The 22,780-nt window shown below is 55.3% G+C and overlaps 2 protein-coding genes across 3 annotated transcripts in view; both read left to right on the plus strand.

Annotated features, from left to right (window-relative positions):
- Positions 1-7: 7 nt before the first annotated feature.
- Positions 8-7,057, plus strand: LOC138916683 (src substrate cortactin-like). Of its 2 annotated transcripts, none has more exons than XM_070229820.1 (5): positions 8-158; positions 1,992-2,102; positions 3,618-3,728; positions 4,262-4,372; positions 6,727-7,057. In XM_070229820.1, the coding sequence occupies exons 1-5, from the start codon at positions 23-25 to the stop codon at positions 6,975-6,977; spliced, it is 720 nt and encodes a 239-aa protein (XP_070085921.1). In that variant the 5' UTR covers positions 8-22; the 3' UTR covers positions 6,978-7,057. The 2 variants fall into 2 exon arrangements, with proteins under 2 accessions (XP_070085921.1, XP_070085922.1); XM_070229821.1 differs by lacking the exon at positions 6,727-7,057 and adding an exon at positions 5,263-5,570.
- Positions 7,058-10,184: 3,127 nt separating this feature from the next.
- LOC138916685 (liprin-alpha-1-like) overlaps positions 10,185-22,780 on the plus strand; it is a 122,648-nt gene continuing 110,052 nt past the window's right edge. The window contains exons 1-3 of the mRNA XM_070229823.1: positions 10,185-10,462; positions 10,796-10,865; positions 13,932-14,021. Coding sequence (XP_070085924.1) covers positions 10,296-10,462; positions 10,796-10,865; positions 13,932-14,021 — 327 coding nt within the window. The 5' untranslated portion in view covers positions 10,185-10,295. The remainder of the gene's footprint in view (positions 10,463-10,795; positions 10,866-13,931; positions 14,022-22,780) is intronic.

Raw genomic sequence — 22,780 nt, forward strand, 5'->3', positions numbered from 1 at the left:
GCGGGGCCTTTCCGGGACCCGGATGAGGCCCCGCCCCCGCCCGCGGAAGCGGAAGTGGAGCCGGGCGCCTGGGAGCGGCGGGCGCGGAGCGGCAGGGGCCGGGGCCGGGGCCGGAGCCGGAGTCGGAGTCGAGTGGGGCCGGACGGAGCGAGGCGGCGGTGAGCGAGAGCGGCTTCCGCCGGGCGGGGGGGGCCGGCCCCTCCGCGGCGCTCGTGGGGCGCCCCCGGGCCCCGAAAAGGGAAGGAAGCGGCGGCCGCAGCGGTCTAGCCGCTCTTCCGCTCGCGGTTTCGGGTCGGCCGCGGGGGGAGCGCGGGCGAGGCTTCCCCAGGCCGGGGAGCCGGGGCCGGGGGCCGAGGGGTGGGGGCCGGGGGGCCGCGGGGTGAGGGGCGGGGCGCCGAGCGGTGGGGAGGGCCTGGTGTCGGGGAGGAAGGGGCAGTTCTGAGGTTCAGGGGTCCGAAGGGGAGGGGCCGGGGCTGCAGGGAGGAAGGGGAGGAGAGGGCCAGACGGGGAGGGGGTCTGGGGTCTGAGAGGGTGCCCGGGACCCGGGGGCTAGGAGAAGAGAGAGTGGAGGGGCCGAGGGTCGGAGGGGGGCGAGGTGCGAGAGAGGCCATGCTGGGAGGGGGTGGGGTCCGGGGGGAGGGGCTCAGGGCCCAGGGGTTTAGGGGAGGGGCGTGGAGGGCCGAGGGGAAGGGGCTGGGGTCCAAGCGGGGCGAGGTAGGAGAGGGGCCCTGCGGGGAGGGGTCCGGGATCGGGGGCGACGGGATCAGGGCCCTGGGGTTTAGGGGAAGGGGTTGGAGGGCCGACGGGGAGGGGCTTGGGTCCATGCGGGGCGAGGTAGGAGTGGGGCCCTGCGGGGAAGGACCGAGAGGGGCCGGGGTCTCCCTGGCGCCCGGGCGGGGCCGTCGCAGCCGCGGCTCCTGCGGCCCGGCCCGCACCTACAGGGAGGTTTAGCAATCAGGTCACTGGAAATGCAGCGACACGCGCAGCTGCAGACGGCCGAGAGGCTCTAAATTTGGAGCCATCCCTCTTCTTCTGGCTGTGTTGGAAATCAGCAGAAAGGTGCTTCTGGGTTTTTGGTTCCTCTGTTGGAATCGCCTGAGTGTTGCACCAGGAACTCGATCCCCGCGGGCGGCCTCCCTGGAGCGGGTGCGGGGCTTCCTCCGCCCGCAGTTTGTGGACGTGTCGGGCCTGGGGGCGGGGGTGGGATGGGGGGGGTTCCGTTCCCCGCTGATCGCAGCGCTGGCGGCATCCCCACTGAGTGCGCCCTCCCCGGGCGCTCCGCTTGGCGCGGGGCTGCCTGGGCCCCGCGGCGCTCTGCCTGGCTAATCCCCCAGGCCCTGACCGCGGGATTCAGCCGGGCGCCGGCTGGCGGCTGGCGAGGGCTGAGATCCCAGGGCTGTGGGTCGGTGGGCCCCCCTGCCCGTGGCTGAGCGCGGCTGAGCCCCTGGCGCAGTCCTGACTCTCCTCTGGTTGGAAAAGTGCTCCCAGATGCTCAGGGAGCCGGGCAGAGTCCTAGAGGCAACTTTCAGACCCGCTGGAAGAAGGAGCCAAAGGGATGCAGAGTTGGTTTTGATCCTCTGCCCCCCAGGAACTGGAAGTTACCCCCACCCCGTTCCCGCCCCACAGCTGACTTGTAGTGGAAGCATCTTGTTAGACTTATTCTTGAAACACTTTTGAGTGTATGTAAGTGGTGATTCAGACCTTTGCTCGCTGCCGTGCAGTCGGTGCTCAGAAAGTGTCTGAACGGTGAACTTCCGAGGTGGGAACGCAGTTCACGTCTGCCATCAGGAACGAAGTGCCCCTAACAGGTGAAAGGGACGCTGTAGACTGAGTCGAGCGTCACGCGTGGGTGACAGTGGGTGGCTCGTGTGTTTTAGAATGTGTGCTTGATCTCTTGCTGAGTCACACCGCGAGTCGTTTCTGTTCTGGTTCAACCAAGCGCCGGGTTAGCTCCTATCTGCTCCCATGCCCACTGCTGCGTGTCTCCACAGACTACTCCAGCGGCTTCGGCGGCAAGTATGGCGTGCAGGCCGACCGGGTGGACAAGAGCGCCGTGGGCTTCGACTACCAGGGCAAGACGGAGAAGCACGAGTCGCAGAAAGGTCCGCCCGGGCGGCGCCCCGCAGCCGGTCCACCGCGCGGCCTGCCCCCTCGCCGCTGCTTCCCACACGCTTACAGACATGCGCACTGGGGCGTTTCCCCTGTGTACGGCGGGTCACGTTATAGTTACACGGTTTTTTAACTCAAACGTTTGGCCGTTGTTCCGTTCAGGTCAGCGTAGGGGTCTGTCGCGTTTTTGGTGACTGCTCAGTCCTTGTGGTGGGAAGATCCCGTAGTCTACGTAACCATTCCTCTGTGGAATGTACAAGTTAGGTTGTTTTCAATTTTCGATGTTAAAAGTCGACTGCATGAGTATTCTTCTCCCTGTGTCTTATGTACGTAAGTGGTTATTCAAGAGTAAATTCCTAGAAATATAATTGGGTCAGAGAACACTGAATTAAAATTTCGATAGATTGCCAGATTGTCCTCAGAAGCCGTGCTGGCTTCCTTCGCTGTGGCGGCCTCGCGGGTCGCTTACTGCCGTCACCCAGCGAGGGCTGTAGGTGGAGGGCGTTAGATTCAGCCCCTCCTGCAGAGGCCACGAACGGTTGGTTCTCCTCATTGTTTTGTTTGGCCTGTACATTTAGATTTTTTAAAACGATTGCCAACATATAAAAACTGAGAGCTCACGTATTTAAAAAAATCCCAGGTTTCTTTAAAGAACAAAACCAAAACCCAGCACTGGAAACCCCACTGGCTTGGCGTTTCTGCGAGGAGCTGGCCGTGGGCCAGCCCAGTGTCCCTTTGCCGCAGGCGTCACTTCCGTTACAGCAGGTGGCCTGCGGCACGGGGTCGCTGTCACTGCCTTCTCTCCCTCCCTCCTTGGAGCAGACCTGTGCTCCTCTGCCCCACGCGCACCCAGTTCCTCACACCTGCTGCTGGATGCCTTGCAGTCTGCACTGACTTTCTCCCCAAGAGGCCTCTGGGGCAGAGGAAATGCCACTCTGGGAGGTCGGGGGCACAGCCCCAAGTGCCTGGGCAGGCAGGCTCCTCGGCAGCCCCAGGCCTTTGCGGAAGGGGTTTGCTCCGCGCGCTCGTGCGTTGACGTGCCCACGATGGAGTCCTCCTTTAGTGCAGAGGGAACCATTCCACTGGCGTTTCTGGAGGGCGTGTGTTTCTGGAGGGCGTTCCAGGTTTATCCTGTCTTTGCAGGCACCCCTGCATGCCTCTCCTTGGCCTGGTCCATGAAGCAGAGGGACCCATTAAAAGCCGGCTGCTCGGCTCGTGCTGATCCAGAAGCTTTGTAATAAACTGTTACTCCATGCTGTCTTTTGGAATGAAGGAAAGATGCTACAGTTATAAATCTGTCTTTATAGGACTCTTCCTAGTCCTGTTATTACATATGAGCAAGACTTTTAGATATTTTCTGTATCAGTGATCTTATAGTGAGCTTAAAAGATTTTTGGTTTATATTTTTTTTAATTGAGTGTTAAAAGTACTTTCTTGAAGCCTGCTGGAATCCACAGCTTGCTCGCTGGTTGTGTTGCTGGCCTGTAAACTGCTTTCCTTGTTTTTAGATTACTCCGAAGGCTTCGGTAGCAAGTACGGTATCGACAAGGACAAGGTGGATAAAAGTGCCGTCGGCTTTGAGTATCAAGGCAAAACGGAGAAGCACGAGTCCCAGACAGGTGCCTGCATCTTACCAGCTCTCCAGCCGGTGACCGTTAACGGGACGGGTGGTAACCAGAGCAGCAGGCAGAGACGGAGCGTAACCAGCAGCCCTTAATACGGACATCTCTCAGTTAAGCAGCCAGCTTTAAAACAGCAAAGCAGAAACACAGCTGTTACATGAGAGATCGACTCTTGCCAGTTGTTTTGGCTCTGACACCCCAGCAGTGCCGCTTGTGCTAATAGTGTCGCGTGTGTAAGTGGTGGGACTGTGGGGCTCCGGTTGCTGCTTAAGCTGCATCGCTTGGCGCTGCTTCTGTGGGGTCCCGTCTGCGTTTATTCGGAACGCTGGGATTACAGATGGGGTCAGTTTCCAGACGCTGTATGAGGAGGGCCTCTTGATGAGTGTTACCTAAAGTTTTACCGAAGATCTGAGAGAGAAGGGATGAATTGAGCGAATTGTGTGTATTGACGTGCATTGAAAAACATGTTTTCTCTCTGTTGCCCGGGCTATCCGTTAATACCAGTTTGTGTCCTTTTTCTAATCCATTAGACTACGTGAAAGGGTTTGACGGAAAATTTGGTGTGCAGACAGACAGACAAGACAAATGTGCTCTTGGCCGGGATCACCAGGAGAAATTGCAGCTGCACGAATCCCAAAAAGGTACCTTCATTTTGAATCTCCTACTTGGGATCGTTTCCCGAGTTTATTTCCCTTCCCAGGTCCGTCACTGTGCCGTGTTTTTGCCGTGTCTCTGTAGCAGTGGTGTTGTGTCTTCAGTGTGGGAGGTTGTCGTAGCCCTCCCGTGATTTGAGACAGCCCTTCAGCTAGAGGAGTGAGGAACCCCCGTCCCCTCCCACAGGAGGGCTCCCGCGAGAAGGCCCCATGTCACTGGGCTTCTGGAGCGCCGGTCACTGCCTGCAGCAGCTCTGGGAATGCTGTTTTCTGCCCTCAGCGGGCGGCCAGAGGGCCGACAGCGATCCAGTCCATGAATTGGTGCTGATAAAGCGTGCTGTAGGCTGTGGAAGGGGATGCCTCCTCTCTGCCCGGGAGTGTGTGCTTTCCACGACAGAACCATGTCCCTGGGAAAGTAGCACGTGGGGACGGGAGACCTCTGAGTGAGCCCCAGACTCACCCCGTCCTTTCAGCCAGCACAGATGGAGGTGGGGCTGGTACGCGTTGCCGTGCAGTAACCTCGTGTATAACGTGTCTCTTTCTTCACATGCGCAGAGATGCGTTCTCTTGTCTGCAGCGTGGGTAGGACCTAGAAAGAAACCTCAAAGCATGGAGTGGCTTTCCCGAATTACTTGAAATACAGTTCCTAACCCGGTCTCTGATCTTGGCTGGAGTGTTAAGAGTTTGAGTTTGCCCTCTAACCTTTGAGCCCAGTTTTGACTGTTGCTGAGCCTGCGAGCTGGCTCTGCAGCCCCTGAGCCTGGCAGAGCTTTTCCTTTCTCTAAACGATGTACTTGATTCTTGCCCATGCTCCCACGATTCTAACCGAACTGTGTTTCCTCTCTCGGTTTTCTTCACTGTTGCTTGTGGATTTCCAGGTTATAAGACTGGTTTCGGAGGCAGATTTGGTGTTCAGCCCGAGAGGCAGGACTCCTGTGCTGTGGGGTTTGATTACAAGGAGAGGCTGGCCAAGCACGAGTCCCAGCAAGGCACCGTTGCTCACCACCCCCCGCCCCCGCCTCCCCTCCAGTGCGGCCACTTCTAGCACAGACTTCCAGCCTCAGCCTTGCCAGCACCCTCTGTGCCCTCGAGGGGCACTCGGGCGTTGAAACCCAGGTGTATGCTGGAGCCATGGTGGCCTGCACTCCTCCCACCCCCATTCACTTGTTCCCTGGCACCATGGGGTTTGTGCTTGGCAAGACATGGCCGTAGTTTGCAGGGTGTGTTGCCCTAAACCCATAACGTGGCTCCATCCTGGAGCGGGGTGTCCCTGGTCTCCCAGCAGCCTTCTGCTGGAGCTCTTGCTGTTGACCGTGACTTACCTACTGAGTAAGCCACCTGACTGCCTCTGAGACGGGGAGAACCATGTTTAGTTCAGCCAGAGGCGCGGGTCACCGGGGGGCAGGGGCAGGGGCAGCCGTGTTCTGTGTGGTCTCTGTTTCATCGTGGTGGTGTTTTTTTGACCAGGGGTGGGAGGTGTTTTTCGTTTGTTTTGGTTTTTTTGACGACACCACCTACGTATAACTTCCCCACACAGAGCTAAACGGTATGTACAGGAAGCTAAGAAGACACAGGAAATTTCTAGGTGTATCTGTTGGGAGTCCACACGGTGAACACATTTCTCCTTAGAGCAGTTATTTAATTGCTGTCCAAATTCGGACTTGGCCGTTAGAACCTGGACACACGAGCGGAAGACAAGGACGGTCCTCCTTGCCAGGGCAGAGCGTAGGCTCCGTCCCCTGGTTGGGAACACACGGCCGTGTTCAGGCGAGGGACGGCGGACGCACCTGATCCGGTGCTGATCCAGCAGCCTGCGCGGAGACGGCCTTGGCTCTGCGTGGCCTTAAGGCCGTGTGACGGTGTGACTGTCACGGAGATCTGTGTTGCTACGTCCTAAGAGTTGGCTGGTAGAATTTCCCCATGGAATTTTTTTTTTTTCTTTTAAAAAGCAAGAAAACAGTGCCTCGAGCCTCTGCCTAGTCCTAGTAGGGAGGGAGCGGTGCCAGGTGGAGGACTGAGCTGTTGGAGTGGCACGCTGCCCCGCGCCTGTGCTGGGCCCTCGGCTCACTGCCTGCCAGCCCACACGGCACCCTCTGTCCCTCAGGAGAGCGCGGGACGCATGCGCACACCCCTTTTCTGCTTCTCCCCCGCCTGTGTGCTGAACACCACGGGTAGAAACCAACTCAGCTTGCAAGTGAGGACCGCGCGGGGTGCAGTTCTGGTCTCTTTCTGCTCGGGGTGCATCTTCTTGGGCTGTTTCTGGATCTGTTTGCATGCCTCTGCCCCGGGCACCTCGCTGGTCCTCAGCCTAAGTGTAAGTGTTGTGTTGTGCCACTTTGCAGACTATTCCAAAGGATTCGGCGGAAAGTACGGGGTCCAGAAGGACCGGATGGACAAGGTAAGGATTCCAGATCCAGGCCTGAGTGTCTTCTGCTGCCGTGTTCGGGAATTTAGGAGGTCCGGGAATTCGTGGAGCTCTTGGTGTGTCAGCGCACGGCTCCGTGGATGGTCTGGGGTGGGGTGTGGCTCAGGTTTTCAGAAGCACGAACGTTTAAGTCGGGCACGTGTCATCACTGATGGTGCCGATTGCTGACCTGTATGCCAGGCCTCGTCTACCGGTCACGGACATCCTCTCCGGTACCCCACATGGTCGTGCTGTGGGGGAGAGACTGGCCCTGTCCCCTTTTGCATTTGGGGGTCCCTGGCCAGGCAGGCTCAGTGCTTGGCCACAGCATAGCAGCAAGTGGCGGGGCCACCTTTGGAAGCCAGGCATTAGGCTCTGGGGCCAACACGAGACCCTTGAGGACGTGTGGCTGTTTGAATCCAAAGTAGTTAGCGGTAAACCGGCTGGAAATTGAGCTCCTTGGTCACACTGTCCATGTCAGGAGCTCAGTAGGCACGCGTGGCGGCGGCGGCTCTGGGAGCGCGCGGGTCTAGAACATCTGTATCATGGTTCATGGTGGAAGGTCCACGGGACAGGGACCGTGTAGAGGCAGGTCCTGCCCACAGCACCGCCTCCCACGGGTGTCCCGGGGGAACACGCTTGTTTCTCACTGGGGACTTTGTCACACGGTGTCGGATCTCTGAGAGTCAGTCTTAAGTGTATCAGACGGCCGTTTTTCTAGCGTACGGTCCAGCCATAGCAGAGTCTACACTTAGAGCAGGTGTGGAGTTGTCCACACGAGGACACGTGTGGCTTGTATCTCCTGAGCAAAGACGGAGGCCGTCCTGCCTGGTCCTGTGCCCGGCCTGTGGTCAAGGAGAGCAGGGCCAGTCCTCACGGAGTTCTGCTGCTGTCAGGCTCACAGCTGACCACACAGAGGCCGTCACCCAGGGGCTCCACCACGTGACCACGCATGGGCCCTGGGAGCATGTGGCAGGCCCAGGGCTCAGGCTGAGGGGCCAGAAGGGTCCTGGGGAAGTGAGAGGCTGGGCTCAGCTTTGACGGGTGGAGCATGCCGGGAAGATGGGCCAGGAGCCTGGAGAGCAGGGGCATAGCGTGTGTGCGGGGGTGGGGGTGACGCCGCAAAGACTGTTAGGGTCTCACTGTAGAGGAGGGCCGAGGGGTGAGGAGCTGGGAGGGACCATCTCGGGGAGCCCTGCAGACTGCGTACGTCAGGTTTCGTTCTTCATCAGATGAGTCCTGAGTGGCCCTCGAAGGGTTTGGCAGGCAAGTGACACAAACGGGATCTGTGTTGAGAAGACCCTGGTCACAGTGTGGAAGTGGATTGCGGAGAAGCAGCGAGGCTGTGGCCCTAGTTAGGAGGTGGCTTCAGCGGTGTGAGCAGGGTGCGGTGCTGGCTCGGGCAGGGGCTCGTGGCAGAGGGAGAGCGGCACTGACCTCAGCGAGGCGGGAGGTAAAGCCCCCGGCTTTAAGGGCTGGCAGGGGCAGGCAGGACTGCCCCAGGTGGGCGGTGGGCCTCTGCTGAGCTGGGGCGCCTGGGAGGAGCAGGGGTGGGTAGCTGAGTCGGCTGTGGGTGTGTCCGGGGTGGGCTACCCAGCAGGGCAGGTGGACGAGAGTGCGGCTGGACCAGAGGCAGACGGCCACTGCACAGATGTGGACGGAGCCGGGGTCAAGTCGGAGGCGAGGAGAGCCTGCAGAGTGGTGAGCGGGCCCAGGGACACACCTGGGGATGGCAGCAGTCAGGCTGGTAGAGGAGACTGGGAAGTGCACCCAGCAAGGTGGGGGGAGCCCACAGGGTCTGGTGGTGCGGGTCTGAGGGTAAACAGCTTTGGGGCAGGGGGGTCACCTGTGCCCAGCAGTGCTGCTGGTGGGGGCGACGTCTGGGCGAGCAACGTGGTAGCCCCGGGAGTCCTGGTGAGGGCATTGTTGTGGGTGTTGCGGGGCAGGTTGGGGGAAGCTGGCCTGCAGGGACCCGCACTGTGTGGGGAGGGTCAGTCGTAGAGTCGGCAAGCTTGGGCCCGCTCCGCCCACTGTGGTCCTGTGAGCTGGGCAGCGGTCAGCCGAGGGGATGGTTCTGTTTAAGATGGAAGAGACGAGAACGTGTAGGGGAGCCCAGGCCGTAGACAGGCATGTGGAGGGAGACCGTGAGGTGGTGCTGGTGGAGAATGTGGGGTCACTGAGACGCAGCCGTGGACGGTAGAGGCTGACGAGGGGGCCTGCGACTGAGGCAGCGTGGTGGCTTGGCGCAGAGGTTGGGTGAGCCTGTGTCTGACGGTGACTGTGGTTCCTGTTGGTGGTGTGACGGCATCCACGTTGTACAGTTGGCGGCCTGAGGCTTAGGAAGGTGAGGGAGCTGCGCGGGGTCCCAGTGAGCTGCGTGTGGAGGGATTCGGGTGTGAAGTCCCTATAGGGGATGGAAACGGGTTGAGGGGTGTCCAGCAGGTGGGACCTGGGAGAGGTCGTGACCTTGAGTTGCCAGGCTGGACCGAGGGGAGGGAGGAGCAGGCGCCGCGTAGAGGAGGGCGGTGAGAGGGAGAAGCTTCTAGTCGGCAAGCGGGTCTTGGTGATGGGGGCGTGCTGTGGAGGAGGTCGGGCGCGGTGTGGTGGGGACGCTGCAAGCAAGAATGAGAGGTTGGGGGCCGTGTTTGCTGGAAGCCCCCAGGTGACGGCAGAGAACTGGCTGGGCTGGGCAGATGGGGGCGACAGGAGGGGCCCATGGGGAGGGTGCTGACGCCCCTACCCCTGAAGCCACAGGGCAGGCAGGAGCCTGATGGGACATCCGGAGGTGGGGGGCAGGGCAGGGAGTGAGTGTGAGAAGAGATTGTTCTGGAGAGAGGTGGCAGAGGCCAGGTCTGGTGGGCGGGTGGTCTGGGAAGGGAGAGCGCTTGGTCAGGGCAGCTGAGCGGTCGCACTCGGAGAGGGGGGCAGGGGGGCCAGGGTGGCCCGGGTGCCGGGCTCTCAGGCTGGCTGTGGCTGGGCATGGCAGATGGGTGGGCGGACAGCCGTGCTCTGGCCGAGCGGGGTGGCTGTGGAGGGAGAACGGGGCTCTGGGGGAGGGTGGGGGCCTGGCCCGTGAGTGCGTCCCCTAACTTCAGGTCCACGTCCTCGGGGCCCTGCTCCCCTGATTTGTGTCAGGAAGGCAGTGACTGTCCCACGCCCCAGGTGTGTCACTGGGAAGTGGTTGCTCACGAAGAAACTGAGGATGGCCCGTGGTTCCCAGAGCCTGTCTGCATCAGTGTCTGCGTCAGCATCAGCCTTGAAGGAGCAGCTGTCGCTCAAAGTGTCGTCTGACAGAATTGGGCCCCCGTACTCACGCTTGTGGGGGATGTGGACGGTCAGGCCAGGCGAGGCTTGCGGCACTGTGCCCCCTCCCGGGGCGAGGGCTAGTGCAGAACCCGCACCTGGTTTCTGATTGCGCAGGTGTAGATATGCTTTTGGGTTTTTTCCTACTCTTTTTTTTTGGAGCAGTTTTAGCAAATTTGAGAGGATGGTACAGAGATTTCCCATATGCCCCCCGCCCCCACCACGCACAACCTCCGCCACCATCAGCATCCTCCGCCAGCTGGGACGTTGGGTACAGTCCGCGAGCCTGCGCTGACAGGTCGTCGTCACCAGAGTCCACGGTTGACTTTAGCGTCCACTCTTGGTGCTGGACGTTCTGTGGCTTTGCACACGTGCGTAAGGACATGTGTCCCTCTTGCACTGCCCTACAGAGTATTTTCACTGCCCTAGAAATCCTCTGTGCTCCGCCTGTCCATCCCTCCTCACGCGTGTACTTTTTCTTCTCACGCTGACCCACGTCGTCACCAGCAAGTGTGTGTCGTAACCCTTTTCATGCCTCAGTTAACTTGCAGAACAGAGAAGGAGATACGAAAGCTTTGGGCTCCCCGGTGGGCTCTTTGGGAAGGTCGAGGGCAGGCTTTGCCGTCTGGGTGAGGTGGCAGCCGTCACGGGGTGTGAGGAGCAGAGAACAGTGCCTTCCTGATGTTCCTTTCCTGTCTCGGTAGAATGCTTCAACCCTTGAGGATGTCGCCAAGGTGGCCTCCACGTATCAGAAGACTGTCCCTGTCGAAGCAGGTGAGTCCTGGCGGACCCCCTACCGGCACTGTGGTTTTTCCAGGAGGAAATTCCACGCTCTTTGGTTGTCCCAGGAAAATGCTCAGGGCAAAGGGTAGTTGGGGGGCTGGCCCAGTAGCACAGCAGTTGAGTTCGCACGTTCTGCTTCGGCAGCCCGGGGTTTGCTGGTTCAGATCCCGGGTGCAGACATGGCACCACTTGGCAAGCCATGCTGTGGCAGGCGTCCCACATATAAAGTGGAGGAAGATGGGCACGGATGTGCGCTCAGGGCCAGTCTTCCTCAGCAAAACGAGGAGGATTGGTGGCCAATGTTAGCTCAGGGCTAATCTTCCTCAAAAAAAAGGGTAGTTGGCAGAATGTGCACCGGGAGCAGATGGAGCATGAGTGGAGAGATGGAGCTGAATGGGGAGCAGAGTCGTTCCTGTGTATTTTCAGGAAAGAAATTGACTTGCCTTTTGAGGGAAGATCCTCTTTATTCCTGCAGAGGGTCAGAGGCAGCTTTCCCACACTGCGTGTTGTGCTCTCCGGCCGTGGGGATCTGCTTTGGTGGGTGCCTCCCAAAGTAGAGCTGGGTTAACTGCACGTGTGCGAGGGCCCTTCTCGCTGCTGGAACCGCGTTCTGGGAGGGTCCTGTGGCACCTGCTGCTCAGACACGCTCGCTGGTGCCCCTGGACGCGGTCGGCCCTGGCTGTGACCCGAGGGATGTGTTGTAGCGCCTGTGCGTGAGCTGGAGTAGGCACTCTCTCCTTCGCTCCTTCTCCTCCTTGGGCCTGGTCCAGGCTGCCGCAGTCTGTCCTTTCAGGTGATTGCTCGTGTGAGGGCCTCTTCTAGTCCAGGGGTCTGCAGCCTGGGTCTGCTGCCTTTTCCTGTGAGTGTTTGTAGTGTTTCCCACCAGAGAAGGTAGGAGCGGGAGCCTGGGAGGTGAGCCGGAGGGGTGGGCTCCTCCTTCCTCAACCTGTCCTAGGGGGGCTGGTGTCTGAAGGCTCAGGTCCCTACGTTCTCGCCTACCAACTGGGCGACCCGTGACAGATGAGCTCGCTGTTCTGTGCCTCATGTTCTGGTCCATGAAATGGGGGTGGAGACACTCATCATGACTCTTTTTGGGGTAGTGACGAGGTAGAGTCTGAAGTCATGCATGCAACATTGATAAACCGTAAAGGTGTGTTTAGCTCTGTGGACGTTCTGCCCGAAATCATGGGGGGGAATGTTGAGAACGTGGATAATCGAGGAAATTAACATGCAATAGACAGAAAATGCCGACGCGGAGGACGTGAGTTAAATAAGCCCTGCTGTCTTACCACGTGCGGCGAAGTCGGAATAAGAGCAAGTTTTACGGTTACCATTTACTATTCCTTAATTGCTGGAAAACTTTTAGACATGTCTCCTTCAAGTTTTTAGTAAGCTGCTTGTAAGTTAGCTTTCTTTCATTGCAGAACACACGCTCACAGACTACAAGGCATTTTTTCCTGCTATCTTGGTCTTCTTTTCAAATAGTGCCCTCCTCATTTTTTGCCTTAGAAGTTTGACCCCTGCCATCTAAGTCGCCTCAGCATCCACAAGATGCAGAAGGGATGGGCTGCTTGAGAAGAAGAAAACTTTTGATCATCGTCACCTAACCTCTCTCCTTTGGAGGTTCTCCTGCTGTCCCTTCGGGTGTGTTGTCCTTCTCTGTCCCCAGCCCCTGCCACCCGTCTGCTCTCTTCCTCCTCCCCAGTGAGAGCGAGTCTCCGTCGGCACAGTACTGCTCCCAGCAGAACCCCCTGGGCTGTGGAAGGGCGCTGGAGCACTCGGCTCCCCGACAGCACATGTCTTCTGAGTGCTCCCTCCTGGCAGGCGAGGAGAGTTTGACTTGGGTCCCGTACGCCTGACTCTCAGATCCTGGAAGCCCGCCTCTGGGAAGGAGTCTGCCTATACCCTGCCACCTTTGAGAGGGGCTGTCCTAGAGCCCGTGGCCTGGAGACATGTTTCTAGAAGTGATTCATAGACGAATCCGTGGCCCTGTGCCTCTGCAGTTCCCGGTCTCTCTGCAAGCCCACCTTCAGCCCGGCCGCCCAGCCCAGGCACAGCCCCTTCGAGGAGGCGCTCTGCTGCCTCAAGTACTTGTGGGTGCGTCCAAGTGACTTGTGGTGCTGGGACTCTCCTGGGGGGTGGGGAGGAGAGGGCTCAGATTCCGCTTCTGCCCGTCGCCGGCATGCGTCCCTGGGTGTGTGACTTACCCTCTCCGGGAGCTCAGTCTCCTCGTCTGAAACCTGGAGAAAAATCCAGCCTTCCAGCTGGCAGAACTCGTTCCTGTAGCTGCTGGATCAAATGACCACAAGTTTAGTGGCTTAAAACAACACTCATTTCCTGTCTATAGTGCTGGAGGGCAGAAGTCCTAACAGGTCAGCAGGGCTGCGTCCGTTCTGGAGGCTGGAGAGGACGACGTTCCCTGGCCTTCTCCAGTTTCTGGGGCCGTCCGCGTTGCACCCTCTGCTTTGCTCTCTCTCTCACATGGCTGTCCCCCTCTTGTAAGACCCCGTGATGACATGGGCCAACCCAGATAATCCCGGATTGTCTCCCATCTCAGATGCCTAACTTCGTCGCATCTGCGGTCCCTTCTGCCCTGTGAGGTCACGTGTTCACAGCATCTGGGGCCTGGGATGTCAGCTTGTTTAGGGGCCGTATTCTGTCCATGACAGTCCTCGCTCTGAGCCCCAAAGATTCATGTCCGTACTACGTGCAGAATACATTCTGTCCATTTTAAAAGTCTGAGTTGGGTTTGGGTGGGCCGGGGGTTGTAGCTGGGTAGTGGTACTGTTGCCTTGCCGACTGCACAGTGAGTAAATCCTGTGGCTTATGTGGTGGCAGCAGGAGTATTACGGGCCACCGAGGTCCTAGTTCTTGAGAATACTTGACTGACTGCGTGACCTTCACTTCAGAGCAAACTTCCCTTAAGACCTGCTGGTGTTCGGTCTCCGTGCTTGGTCCTCTCTGCTCTTTCTGCCGGAGCCGTGTTGCCGCGGAGGCGGCCTGGTGACCCAGAGTGTCCTAGGCGTGTTCTGAGTGCTGCGTGTCTGTCGATCACAGGAGCAGGCCAGAGCCGGGAAGCAGACCCCGCCCGCGTCCCCTGCTCCTCAGCCGGCACAGGAGAGGCCGCCTTCGAGCCCCGTCTATGAGGTGGGTCTTCCGTTGTTTCTGAGTGAGTCTCTGGCTTCTTGAAGCCATCCCTCCTGGGGCAGTGCCGCCACCGCGGACGGCGTGGGCTCCCTCCTCAGCTCTGCTAGGTGCCCATCCACAGAGGGCGGCTTGGCGAGCAGCCTCCTGGTGCTGGGGGACGCTCCCGGGCACACGGCCTGCTTCTCACCGAGAATGGCCGTCCTCACTGGGCTCCTGGACGAGGCCCCCTTGCTCAGCCAGCCCGCAGCCCCCCAGTGGGGTCTGCGAACACCGAGTGGATGGCTTCTGGTCCGGAGCTCACGTGGTCATGCTGCATTTGCGCTGACCCCGCTCTTCTAGAATCCGCATCCTGCGGCACCCAGCTGCCTCTCCCGCGTGGCCTCGCTTCACTGGAGCCCTCTGCAGCTCTCCCCTCCCTCAGCCCCTCTTGAACGTGTCTGCTCCAGAGCCTCTGTCCTTGGCCCTTTCTCCTCAGTTGTGTCGTCAGTGCCTAGTGCCTGCCTGTGTCCCCAGGGCCTGCTAACACGGATCCCCATGCTCTCTCCTGATCTGAGTTACTGAGCTGCCTGCCTCAGCTCTCCTTCGCTCCGTCACGGGGTCTCCGCATCTCCCTCTCTCGGGAGCACCCCTGCCACCACCGTCCATGGCCATACCCGGCTGAGCCCCGAATTCCATCCCTTCTCTGGCCCTGCGGCCACTGTCCTGGTTCCCACACCCGTCTTCTCTCCCTGGACATTAGCCCTCAAAGATCATTGAGTCGCAGGGGATGAGAACTAACTCATATCAGCTGAGGCATAAAGGGACGAGGATGCGGGGAGAGCTGTGGGCCGGGGCAGCAGGCCTGGCCTCAGGTCCACAGTCTCATCACCACCAGGGTCATCTCCTTGTGTTGCTGTTCCCTCTGTGTGGCGGCCGTGTCCTTCTGGACTTCTGGGCGGGTGTGTTGGATGTGGCCTTATAATTCGTAATCCAATGGAAAACGGGGACCTTGAGCCACCCCCCCCATCATGTTCCACTACTGGCCCGTCACTGAGCAGTTGGTTCTTGAGAAGGCCAAGATGGCATGCTGTCCCTGGCAGGGATGGGAGGTGGGTCCTAGATCAGCAGCCCTGCTGGAACCCTGTGCTGGGTGGGGCAGAGGTGGCGTTGCTGGAAGATAGGAGAATAGGGTGCTGCCAGTGTGGGATGCCCGCCGTAGCGCCCACCTGCTCACGGTGCCCCCACATGACTAAGCTGAGGGTGCGGGCAGCCAGCTCGTGCCCCCACACCATGGCCTGGCCTTTAATCCTCCAGTCCGTTCCCTTTGAATCCAGGGGGACCTTGCCAAAAGGAGCCTCTGGCTCTGTCCCTCCCTCTTTAACCCTTGAGTGACTCCTGGTACCTGGCCTGGAGGTGGAGTGCCCTCTCTGTGGCCTTCATAGTACCTCTCCCAGGCAGCATGCACTGTGCTGTTCACCCTCCATCGAGAGCTGGTGCCTGAGCGCCGGCCCTTCCTGGAGCTTCTCCCCATGCCCCGCCGCCTCTGGCTCCCGAGGGCGCCTTCAGGAGGACCCTCGTTGGAAACACTGGTGAAAGCCACCGTTGATGATCAGGAGTTCAGGACTTGGGTTCGAGCTTGGAAGTCCCGGTGCTTGTGACCAGGGAGTTGGTGATTTCCTCCTGCACGTGACCTGGTGCTCCCTCCCTCCCGCCCCTCCGCCAGAGGACTTGGTTAGGACAGAACCCGGCCGTCCGCGGCCTTGCCAGCTCTGGCCGTGTGATGGGGTGACATTGTGAAGCTGCTGGGTGGCCGTCGGAGGGCTGGGACCTGAAAAAGAAACAGGCCAGACCTGCCCCAGGCGACAGCCTGAGAAGCGCTCAGCTCGTGACAGCCGTGCGGGTTCCAGTTCCTGCAGGATTTGCGGGCGCTGGGGGGCGGTGAGGATGGGGGTTATTCAGGAAGAAGTGCCACGTGGTCCCTCTGAACACACTTAGCACGGTTAGAATCGAAGCCGTCTGCGCACGTCGGCAGGTGTTGCCTCTTCTTCTCCCTGTCCATTTGCTCGGTCTCAGCTGGACCGAGAAGTGGTCCGTGTGTTTCCCTTGGCCGTGGCGGGGACCCGCCTGGCCCATGTGAACTGTCTCCCTGGCTCTTCCCCAGGATGCGGCTTCGTTCAAGGCCGAGCCGAGCTACAGAGGCCCCGTGAGCGAGCCGGAACCCGTGTACAGCACCGAGGCCGCCGACTACCAGGACGCCGATAGCCAGCAGGGTCTGGCCTTCGCCCCAGAGGCCATCTATGAAAGCACGGAGGCCCAGGGCCACTATCCTGCAGGTCCGGGGGGGGCCCCTGTGGTGTTCCCCGGGCAGAGGGTGCCCCTGTTAAGTTGCCCTGTGAAAGTTGCCTTCTCCGATGACTGATCTGCCCCCCGCTGTGTGGTGCCTTCTGACCTGTCGTCTTAAGCCATTTCTCGCTAAATGTGTATTTCCCATGGGTTTCATCATATATTTCCAATATCCTAATGAAATTTAGTGGACAAATAGGATGGATTTCACAGAGAAAATATTTTTACACACCACCTTATTAGAACACCTGTGTTTTGTAAATCCAATCTGTTTTAGGGGGTGGAAGACTGGAGGTTGACCCCTTTGGAACTTTGTCCTTGGCGGATGAGAGTTACAAAGCTTAGAGTCACACTGAACTTGTTAGTCCCGGTGTGTTGGCGTTGGGACCAGGGTGTCAGAGCCTTTCCTTCGGGAGCTGAGTGAGGTGTCATGGCAGGTGAAGGAGGAAAGCGGCACCTAGGAAAGTGGAGGGTACATGGGTTCCGGGGGCCTCTGGGCTGTCTTGGTGCCGTTTTACTTGCTCATAACAGGTGCCTCTGTGGTGCTTTCAGGTGGACCGAGTGGGTGCACACTTACACTCTCGTGATGGGTCTGCAGCACTGACTTAGGAGATGAGTAATGACAAGCTTAATGGGCTTCTTGGCTTAGTCAGTCCTTCTGAAAGATTGATTAGCCAAACATTTGGGTTTCCTTTTTTTTTTTTAAATATTTTATTTTTTTCTTTTTCTCCCCAAAGCTCCCCGGTACATAGTTGTGTATTCTTTGTTGTGGGTTCTTCTAGTTGTGGCATGTGGGACGCTGCCTCAGCGTGGTCTGATGAGCAGTGCCATGTCCCCGCCCAGGATTCGAACTAACGAAACACTGGGCCGCCTGCAGCGGAGCGTGCGAACTTAACCACTCGGCCACGGGGCCAGGCCCTGGGTTTCCTTTTTAACATCTAATTCGCGCTATGCAGGGCTATAATGCTCCTTCTCTGTTGGGTTAGAGAATCATTAAGTTTTTTGTCCTCTGAATCTTATAAATTACGAAGTTCGTTTAGGTCAAATTTTATTACCACAGCTTAGAAGGATTGGTCAAATTATATTTTACTGGGATTTTCATGTATTTATCTTTTCAGTAGTTTTGTTTGTTTGGTTTTGTAGCTGTGTTTGTTTTCATGTAATTTGGGGCACTTACACTGAAGTGTGTGTCAGATACCGCGTATTTGATAAGGTGGTTTTTGAGAGAATGGTCTCAGGGGCCCTCGCAGGGAAGGGACAGGAGTGTGTGCAGTCCAGTGTGGAGCGGCAGAGGCCATCGCACCGGCGGAGGAGCCGGTCGCTCAGTGGTTTGTTTCCAGCCACTGCTCAGTGTTGTAGCCTGGAAATGCCTCGCCGGGTGGAGAAGGCGGTGACGTCAGCGGTCCCTGAGCCCAGCGTTTCAGAAACGCAGGAACCACTGAGTGAACACTTTCAGGACCCTTCCGATTCCTGGCGTTTGTCTCATGTTTCGTGGTTAATAGTGTGACCAGAGAGGCATGTGCTTAACTAAATGCATTTGTCTTCCTGGCACTTTATGTCGGCACGTAATGCTGTACTTATAAAAGATTTAGCTGTAGCATACATCAGAGAATTTCCCCAAGCCTAAGTGTGCACCTCAGTGACTTTTTCACTAAGTGAACACACTCTCGTAACTACCGCCTACATTAAGGAGTGAAACATGGCCAAGCTTCCCAGAAGCCCCCTCGTCCCCACTCCCAGGAACTGTCCCCCAAAGCTGGCAGTGGTCTTGGCTTTCCACCATTGATGACTTTCCCGTGTGCTTGGCTGTCTAAGTGAAATAAAGTTATACGTACATTTGGTTTCTTGGTTCTTTCATTCAGTAGTATCTTTGTGGGATCCACTCGCGTTGTCTCGTAGCTTTGTTCTTTCTTGTGTGCTGCCCAGGAAGCCAGTCTCTGAATTTACCGTCATTTATTCTTTCTGCCATTCTTGGGTATTCTGGATGTTCCTAGTTCAGACGAACGCCGCCCTGCATATTCGTGCTTGTTTCTTTGGTGCAGGTATGTATGCGTTTCTGTTGGTGTTCACAGGAGTGGCACTGCAGAGGGCCAGGGTCTGCGTCTGTCCAACCTGAGTAGACACTGCCCAAAGTGGCGGTGCTGCCGCCAGCCGTGTGTGAGCCGTCCGCCGTTCCCCAGCGCTTGGTGTCGTCAGCTCGTTCGTTGCGGCTGTCCGGTGGGCACCGAGTGGAGGAGGCTCAGTGTGCTGTGGGCTGGCCGCTGCCCGGTGGCCGGGGACGCGCAGAAGCAGACTCTTTGTGTGTGTCTGTTGGCGGTTTCGAGATCCTCTCTTGTGAGTGCTTGTCCTTTGCCCGTTTTTCGATTGGGTTTTCTGTGTTGTTTCTTACTGAGTTGAAGGAGTTCTTTTCATATGTTCTGAGTACAAGTTATATATTCTGAGTACATGTGTGTGTGGCAGGTTATTTTACATTCTTGTGTATGTTTGCCCTTTGGCTCTCAGTGGTGTCTTGATAAGCAGAAGTTTTAATTGTAATCTAGCCCGATGGATCAGTCTTTTCAGTAATATTGAATGCTCTTTGTGTTCATTGGAAGATAGTATCACAAAGATCATGAAGATATTATCCTGTAAAAGCTTTATGATTTTATCTTTCACATTTAGACCTGTAATCCATCTGAAAGTGATTTTTGTTTGTGGTGTGAGATAACGGCCAAGGTTCCTTTTTTTTCCTTAAGTGTATGCTATACAGTTGACCGAGAATAATTTATTAAACAGACCCTCCTCTCCCCAGTGCACGACAGTGTCGTCTGTGTCATCAGGCAAGTGACCGTAAATATACGGGCCTGGATCTAGACTCCGCTCTGCCCCGTTGGTCTTTCTGTCGTCTTTGCACAAGCAGCACGCTGTGTAAATTGCTGTAGATTTAGCCTGTCCTGGCATCTGGTAATTTGAGTCCCCCAGCCTCGTTCTTGTGCAAGGCTAGCTGGGCTAATCTTCACCCTTTACATCCTCGGTTAAAATGTAGAGTCTGCGTGGCCGCCTCTCCCCGGAAAACGTGCTCTGATTTTCACTGAGATTGCGTTTCATCTGTAGACTAGCGTGGGGAGAAAGGACAGCTTCTTAATATTGGTCTTACAGGGGCCCACCCGGTGTGCGGCGGTTAAGTTTGCGCTCTGCTTTGGCGGCCCAGGGTTTGCAGGTTTGGATCCCGGCTGTGGACCTGCGCACCACTTATCAAGCCGTGCTGTGGCAGGCGTCCCACGTATAAAGTGGAGGAAGATGGGCATGGACGTTAGCTCAGGGCCAGTCTTCCTCAGCCAAAAGAGGAGGATTGGCAGCAGATGTTAGCTCAGGGCTAGTCTTCCTCGGAGGGAAAAAACATGGGTTTTAAAATCCATGAACACAATATAGCCTTCTATTTATTTAGCTCTTCTTTAATTTGTCTTAATACTATACAGTTTTCTGTATATATATCGTCTACATGTTTAATTACATTTATTCATAGATATTTCACATTTCTTATTTTATTATAAATATATTATGTAATTGTTTATTACTGTTATATAGTGATAGAATTGATTTCTGCGTATTCACTTGCTAAATCCATTTATTTCTAATAGTAATTCTTCTTGTATTTTCTAGGTGTTCACAAGTATGTCTGCAAGAGACAGTTTCTTTTCTTTTTTGTTTCCAAGTGCTGTACTCGTTTTTCTTTTTCTTGCCTCGCTGGCCTGGCTGGGACCTCCAGCACAGTGCTGAGTAGAAGTGGTGAGGGTAGGGATCCTCGTCTCCCTCCCAGTGTCAGAGGGAAGGCTTTCGGTATCTCACTGTTATATCTGATGTTGGCTGTAGCTTTTCCATAAATATTTTTATCGAAATATCCAAATTCTCCTCTATTAGTTTGCTAAATGTTTTTTTAAATCATGAATTAAATTATTAAATTTTCTTAAGTGCATTTTCTGCATCTTTTGAGACAGTCCAGTTTTTTTCCTTTTATGTGGTGATTTACCTTTTAGTTTGCAATTCTAGAAGAATCCCAACCTGACCTTGATGTATTCTACTTTCCCCGGATTTTGTTTGTTAATATTTTAAGATTGTTGCGTCTGTGTTTGTGAGAGCTTGGTCTGTAACTTTGCTGTCTTGTGTTGTCCTTGTTAGGTTTGGCTCGTGCTCGTCTCCTAACACAAAGTGGAAAGCGTTCCTTGTTGATTCCCAGAAGAGCCCCTGTGAGACTGGTGTTTTCTTTCTTGCAGTTTTGGAAGAATTGACCAGCAAAACCAGCTGGTGTAAGGTTTTCTTTGTGAGAAGGCTTTTAGTTTCAGATTCAGTTATTCATGTGGAAATAGGATTTTTCTGATTTTATATTTCTTCTTGTGTCTGTTTGGGTAAGATGCTCTTTTTTCCTAGGAATTTGTTCAGGCCACCCAAACTTTCCGATTATTAAGTGTAATATGGTTCGTAATATCCTTATTTTGTGCAAGATCTCCTGTAATATCCCCTTTTAAAAATTTTTGATATTGGTAATTTGTCCTTTTCTCTTTTTCTTCATCGGTCTTGCTAGAGTCTTATGAGTTGTAGTAGCCCTTTCAAAGGACAGCTTTTGGCTTTATTGATTTTTTTCTGTTTAGTATTTGTTCTCTATTTTGTTAATTTATGCTTTTTTCCTTCCATTTACTTTGTGTTCTGTTTGCTGTTCTTTTTTCTAGTTTCTTGAGATAGATGCTTAACTGATTTTGGCTCTTTCGTCTTTTCCAGTCTATGTATGTGAGGCTCCAGCTGGCCCTGTAAGTGCACCTTTAGCTGCATCCCGCAAGTTCTGAAAGCCAGATTTTCGTTCTCTCTTGTGTGAAAACATGTTCTGATGTTCATCGTGGTATCTTTTTTTACTCATAAAGTTTTTAAAGAATTATGTCACTTGACTTCCCAATGTTTGTGGGGATTCTCTGGTTAGCTTTTTGTTGGTTTCTACCTTCCTTGCATGAAGATCCCTGTCTTGGTCTTTTGGGGCTGCTGTAATCAGATGCATAGACTAACTGGTTTCTGAACAACAGAAGTTTATTTCGCATCGTTCTGGAGGCTGTGAAGTCCCGGATCAAGGCACCGGCAGATTCCGTGGCTGGTGAGGGGCCGCTTCCTGGTTCTTAGACGGCCAGCCTCTCACTGTCCTCACATGGCGGAGGGGGCGAGGGAGCTCTCTCAACTCCAGACTAATCACCTCGCAGAGTCCCCGCCTCCTGATACCATCACCTTGGGGCTGACGAATTTTAGGGGGACGTAAACTGTCAGTCTGTTGTAATCTCTACGTACACCCTGCATTATTTCAACGTTTTGAAATGAGTCGAGCTTTCCTAATGGCCCAGCGTACATTCATTTTTGTTAAACGTTCCTTGGGCCCTTGAAAATGTTATTTATCGGTGAGAATGCAGTGTTGTATGTATACCAGGTAGATCAAGTTTGTTAATCATATAATTTAGATTCTAGTAGCCACATTACATAAAGTAAAAAGAAATAGGTGAAATTAATTTTGATAATGTATTTTATTTAACCTAAATATCCAAAATATTATAATTTCAATGTGTAATCAACATGAAAAGACTACTGAAATATTTTGCCTTCTTTTTGTTGTGATAAGTCTTTAAAATCGGGTGTGCATTCTTGCAACACGTCTCAATTTGAAGTAGGCACATTTCAGGTACTTAATAGCTGCATGTGACTGTTTAGTGGGCAGCCCAGTTCTACACTCTTACTTTGTTTTTTTTGAGGAAGATTAGCCCTGAGCTAACATCTACCGTCAGTCCTCCTCTTTTTGCTGAAGAAGGCTGGCCCTGAGCTAACACCTGTGCCCGTCTCCCTCTACTTTATACGTGGGGCGCCTGCCACAGCATGGCTTGATGAGCAGTGTGTAGGTCTGCAGCCAGGATCTGAACCGCCGAACCCCGGGCTGCCGAAGTGGGACGTGGGAACTTGACTGCTGCGCCACTGGGCCGACCCCTACACCCGTACCTTTTTTGGGTCTGTTTTTTCTATCAGTTACTGAGAGATGTGTCTTAAAGCCTCCCACTGTGATGTTGGCTTTGGTTGTTTCTCCTTTTCTATTTCTATCAATTTTTCTGTCTTTTGAGATCGTGTTGTGAGGTGCATTCAGATTTAGCGTTTTTATCTTCTTGGTGGATTGCACTTTATCATTGTGAAATGCTCCTCGTTAGTCAGGCTTCTTGCTGTCGAGGCTGCTTTATTTGATAGTGATCTTTGCCACATCGGTGTTCTCTTAGGTAGCGTTGGCCTGGGGATGTTTTGCTTTCACCTGTCTGTGATCTTGTATTTTTAAGCGTGCCTCTGTGGAGAGTATACAGCTAGTTTGATTTTAATCAATTTGACGATTTTTATCTTTTAATTAGAGCGTTTGCTCCATTTAAATATAATTGCTGGTACTTTGG

This window comes from Equus caballus, chromosome 12 (assembly GCF_041296265.1).
Source record: "Equus caballus isolate H_3958 breed thoroughbred chromosome 12, TB-T2T, whole genome shotgun sequence".
NCBI lineage: Eukaryota > Metazoa > Chordata > Mammalia > Perissodactyla > Equidae > Equus > Equus caballus.

Excerpts from the sequence above, each read along its gene's own strand:
- LOC138916683 (XM_070229820.1), top strand. The coding sequence starts at position 23 with ATGAGGCCCCGCCCCCGCCCGCGGAAGCGGAAGTGGAGCCGGGCGCCT. Across the intron at positions 159-1,991 it reads CCGGACGGAGCGAGGCGGCG|ACTACTCCAGCGGCTTCGGC; the intron begins GTGAGCGAGAGC and ends GTGTCTCCACAG. Across the intron at positions 4,373-6,726 it reads GCTGCACGAATCCCAAAAAG|ACTATTCCAAAGGATTCGGC; the intron begins GTACCTTCATTT and ends GCCACTTTGCAG.